Raw genomic sequence first — 4,072 nt, 5'->3', positions numbered from 1 at the left:
GTGAGCGGCGGGGAGAGTCACCCGGCGGGGGAGCAGCTCAGCGGCTGCTCGTCTGGCCATGCCCTCGGCCTGCTGTCTGGCTCTCTCTCCATTTATCTCCTTGTTCATCTCACCGCCCACTTGGCAGCTCTTCCCCTGGGCGCCTTCTATGTGCCAGACACCTGGTCTTCTCTCTCTATCTTCCCGGCCCTCCTCTCTCCTATCGCCCACGACTCTGTCTGCATCTCCTTCTATCTCGTCATCTTCATTCGTACCATCGTTTCTTCCCCATTTCTCTGCCCACACCCCACCTCTCCCTCTCTGTCCGTATTTCTTGCTCATTCATTCATTCATTCATTCATTCGACATTTAAAGAGCACTTTACACGTGCCGGGAATCCCGTCCGTCCGCCTCTTTCTCTTTCCCCTCACCTCTGCATCTCTCTCCCTGCTTCCACATCTTTCTCCCCATCTCCCCTCCTCTCTCTCCCCTCCCTGCCAGCACACATCTCCCCCTCCTCTGTCTCTCCTGCTCTCTGTCTCCCCCCATTTTCCTCGGAGTGGAAGAGTGAGCGAGGGCTGGCCAGACACTCACCTCTTCTTTCTGGGGGCCGATGACACCGAAGTGCAGCAGGCAGAAGAGCGTGGTGGCCCCTGCCACGAGCAGGAAGGAGAGGAGGCTGAGGAGCATGCAGCGCCTGGAGCTCTGGGGCCCCCCTGCTTTCTTGGGGAGTGCCTCCTCAGCCAGATGCACGTCGAGGATCATGTTTTCAGTGCTCATGGTGTCCTGGCCCGAGGGAGACGGTAGAGCAGGGCAGTGTGCGGGAGAGAGCCTGCGAGCCTGTCTGAGGGCTAGCCCAGGGGCGAATGGGGTACTTTCCTTCCCTCCTGGCTGGTCCCCTGGTGTCCTCGCTCAGGGAGCTTCTGCTGGCTGCTGTGCAAACAGCTGCCTTTTATGCCCCTGGGGTGAGAGGAGGGCGGGGAAAGGCTCTCATTCAACCAGCGGAAAACTTCCTTGGTGGAGAAACCCATGAGCTCATCTGGAGGAAGCGGTCGTGGGCCCTGCACCTTGTCTCGGTTTCTTCTCCATCGTGGAGGCGGGGGCTGGAAAGTCGGGGACACTGGGACAGCAAGGATGCTCCACCCTCCCCTTTTGGATTCCAGGGTGGGCTTCCTGAGCCGGTTACTGGTGTGGTGGGGCGGGGGGACCTGCAGGCTAAACCCCACCTCACCCCAACCCCCAATGCCTAGTGTGCCCATTTCTTTGGGAGACCAGGTCTGTGGCCCGTTGCCTCCCGATTTCCAGACAAGACTCCGTGGGAGCAGAGGTAGGGGTGGACGGGGCTTTAGGACACGGAAGCCTTGAGGAGGAGAACACGAGGTGTGGGGGCCCCGGGGAGAAAAGGAACTGGGGGAGGGAAGCTGGAGACTGGAGGGTGCATGGGGCCTCTGGGAGGGATAAGCCTGGGACAGCCCCAGAGGGGTGAAATCGGCCCTGGAAATTCACGGACTCCTCGGGCCAGGCCTTCTCCTTTCATTCTGACCCAGGACTCACTGCGCTGGTTTCAGTCTCAGCTTCCAAGGGACTCTCGAGTTTTCATGAAGTGGTCCCCCCACCCCGAGCCCCGACATGACACTGTGTCTCCTCAACTGTGCTGGGATTCTCAGCCCAACCTTGGACGCGCTCCCGTTCCCCAGGCCACCGTGCATGGCCGTGTCCCCCCGGGGGCGACCCCACACTCCACCCTCATAGTCCTGGACCCTCTGGTGGGTCACTTCTCCCAGAGACCCCCGGTGACCCTCCTTCCCCAGAGCTTCTGCATGAGGCCAGGTCTCCCTGGCAGCCTATGGCGCCCGCCCCTGCAGACCCTGGACCCCAGTTTCCCTTCGCCTCTCAGCGTCTCCTGTGGCACTGCTGCAGCAGTCTTGGCGGCCACATCCCCCTGGTCTGCCACAGCTCACAATTCTGCTCCCAGGTCCTGTCCCCTCTGAGGCCTCTGCTCCTCCTCCGTGGCTCACACAGACCTGGGTAATTCTCCCCTCCCAGACACACAGACATGGCAGGCAGCACTCAGAGGAAAGAGGTTTATTGGGCGTGACAGAGGGCACAGACGTCTCTGCGGGGGTCCTGGTCCAGGGTGGCTGGGCTTGGGGGCCTCCTCTCCCCGCTAGGCCCCTCTGCCCCGCAGACCGCTGCTCTCTCTGTAGGTCGGCCTTGAGCTGCTGTCTTCACCCCGCTCACCCCTTGGGCCCACTTCTCTCTCTGTTATTCCCCTTTCCATCTTCCATAAATAAATAATTTAAACATTTCTCTTTCATAAATAGTCCCCCTCCCTGCTTCCAGTCGGCCACCCCCAGTCCCCCACATGTCTGCTTCGCTTCCATGTCCAGGTTGAGGCCCCACCTAGACTGGCAGGACAGAGGGACGGTTCTGCGCTGGGAATTTCTAGACAGGTTTGAAATCCTCAGCCGAACATCCAGCATCCGGGGTGGGGTGGTTTGGGGAGGTGTGGTCCCCTGGAGTGCCTCGAATTCCTTCTTTGAAAGCTCTGGGTGACTTGAATGGGGAAGACTTGAAACTGTTGGAATGATCAAAGGAGAGGGGGTGGTGACCCCTGAAACTGTCAGAATGGAGGCAACAGAGGGGAGAAGGCCCTGAAACTTTTTTTTTTTTTTCTTTCTTTCTGGATTTTTTCCAGGCAAGTTCTACAGAGGCACAGACGTCTCTGCGGGGGTCCTGGTCCAGGGTGGCTGGGCTTGGGGGCCTCCTCTCCCCGCTAGGCCCCTCTGCCCCGCAGACCGCTGCTCTCTCTGTAGGTCGGCCTTGAGCTGCTGTCTTCACCCCGCTCACCCCTTGGGCCCACTTCTCTCTCTGTTATTCCCCTTTCCATCTTCCATAAATAAATAATTTAAACATTTCTCTTTCATAAATAGTCCCCCTCCCTGCTTCCAGTCGGCCACCCCCAGTCCCCCACATGTCTGCTTCGCTTCCATGTCCAGGTTGAGGCCCCACCTAGACTGGCAGGACAGAGGGACGGTTCTGCGCTGGGAATTTCTAGACAGGTTTGAAATCCTCAGCCGAACATCCAGCATCCGGGGTGGGGTGGTTTGGGGAGGTGTGGTCCCCTGGAGTGCCTCGAATTCCTTCTTTGAAAGCTCTGGGTGACTTGAATGGGGAAGACTTGAAACTGTTGGAATGATCAAAGGAGAGGGGGTGGTGACCCCTGAAACTGTCAGAATGGAGGCAACAGAGGGGAGAAGGCCCTGAAACTTTTTTTTTTTTTTTCTTTCTTTCTGGATTTTTTCCAGGCAAGTTCTACAGAGCAAAAGCTCCAAAAAAGACGCTGCTGGGGCTCAGGAGCAGGTGGGAGGTGCCGACTGTGTGAGTGGACAGCTGGTCTCCCCGAGTGAGCAGGAACACGGCCCCCTGGTACACCGAGCGCACCCACGGTCCCTGCGGCCCTGGGCAGACGGACTTCTGGGCGCTGAGGAGCGGCACGTGGTGCGGGTACTGGGAGGAGAAGAGCTGCACCCCGTGCGCCAGGTAGAGCGGGGTGGGGGCGGCCTGTGGGGAGCAGCCTTCCCCGGAGAAGACCACCTGCGAGTAGACGAAGTAGAGGCCGCTGCTGGGCACCAGCAGGGAGTTGTTGGTCAGCGCGAAGCCGTGGCGCAGGAAGGCGCGGTCGGTGCTCGCTCGCCAGCGCAGCGTGTTCTGCACGCTGGGGTCTCCTGGGAAGGGCGGTGGGGCGGGGGCAGTCAAGGGTCTGGGCCGGAGGCCTCAACCCCTTAGGAAGCAGGCGCTGGACCACTGAGTTCTGGGGTAGGCTGGGCCAGGGGGCGGGGTGCAGGGGGCGCTGGAGGAGGCGGGCAGAGGGCTGGGGCGCTGGAGGTCAGGTGCATATTTACCAACGAGGTGAGCAGCAGGCTTGAGGGTGCTGGGGGCCAAGTGCTTCTGGGGGTGCTGGTGGGCAGCCTGGGCCGCTGAGGGTGAAAGGTCAACCCCAGGGAGCGCCTAGGGGAGGACAGGGTTGAGGGCTCCAGGGCCTGGGTTAGGCTGCACCGCCCCAGCAGCCCCGGTCTCCTGCCGCGTCACC

At 60.5% G+C, this 4,072-nt stretch overlaps 2 protein-coding genes across 3 annotated transcripts in view; both read right to left on the bottom strand.

Moving 5' to 3' along the window:
- Positions 1–891, bottom strand: part of TNF (tumor necrosis factor) — a 3,959-nt gene extending 3,068 nt beyond the window's left edge. For both annotated transcript variants that reach the window (XM_006154253.3, XM_027774107.1), the window contains exon 1: positions 574–891. In XM_006154253.3, coding sequence (XP_006154315.1) covers positions 574–759 — 186 coding nt within the window. In that variant the 5' untranslated portion in view covers positions 760–891. The remainder of the gene's footprint in view (positions 1–573) is intronic.
- Positions 892–2,718: 1,827 nt separating this feature from the next.
- The window catches only part of LTA (lymphotoxin alpha), a 3,547-nt gene continuing 2,193 nt past the window's right edge, over positions 2,719–4,072 (bottom strand). The window contains exons 3-4 of the mRNA XM_006154251.3: positions 3,885–3,990; positions 2,719–3,707 (exon numbers count right to left, since the gene is read on the bottom strand). Of these exons, the coding sequence (XP_006154313.1) occupies positions 3,295–3,707; positions 3,885–3,990 (519 nt within the window). The 3' untranslated portion in view covers positions 2,719–3,294. The remainder of the gene's footprint in view (positions 3,708–3,884; positions 3,991–4,072) is intronic.

Source organism: Tupaia chinensis, unplaced genomic scaffold, assembly GCF_000334495.1.
Source record: "Tupaia chinensis unplaced genomic scaffold, TupChi_1.0 Scaffold000403_1, whole genome shotgun sequence".
Taxonomy (NCBI): Eukaryota; Metazoa; Chordata; class Mammalia; order Scandentia; family Tupaiidae; genus Tupaia; species Tupaia belangeri.
Note: the sequence above shows the minus strand (reverse complement) of the source record. Positions and strands in the feature narration are given on the sequence as shown.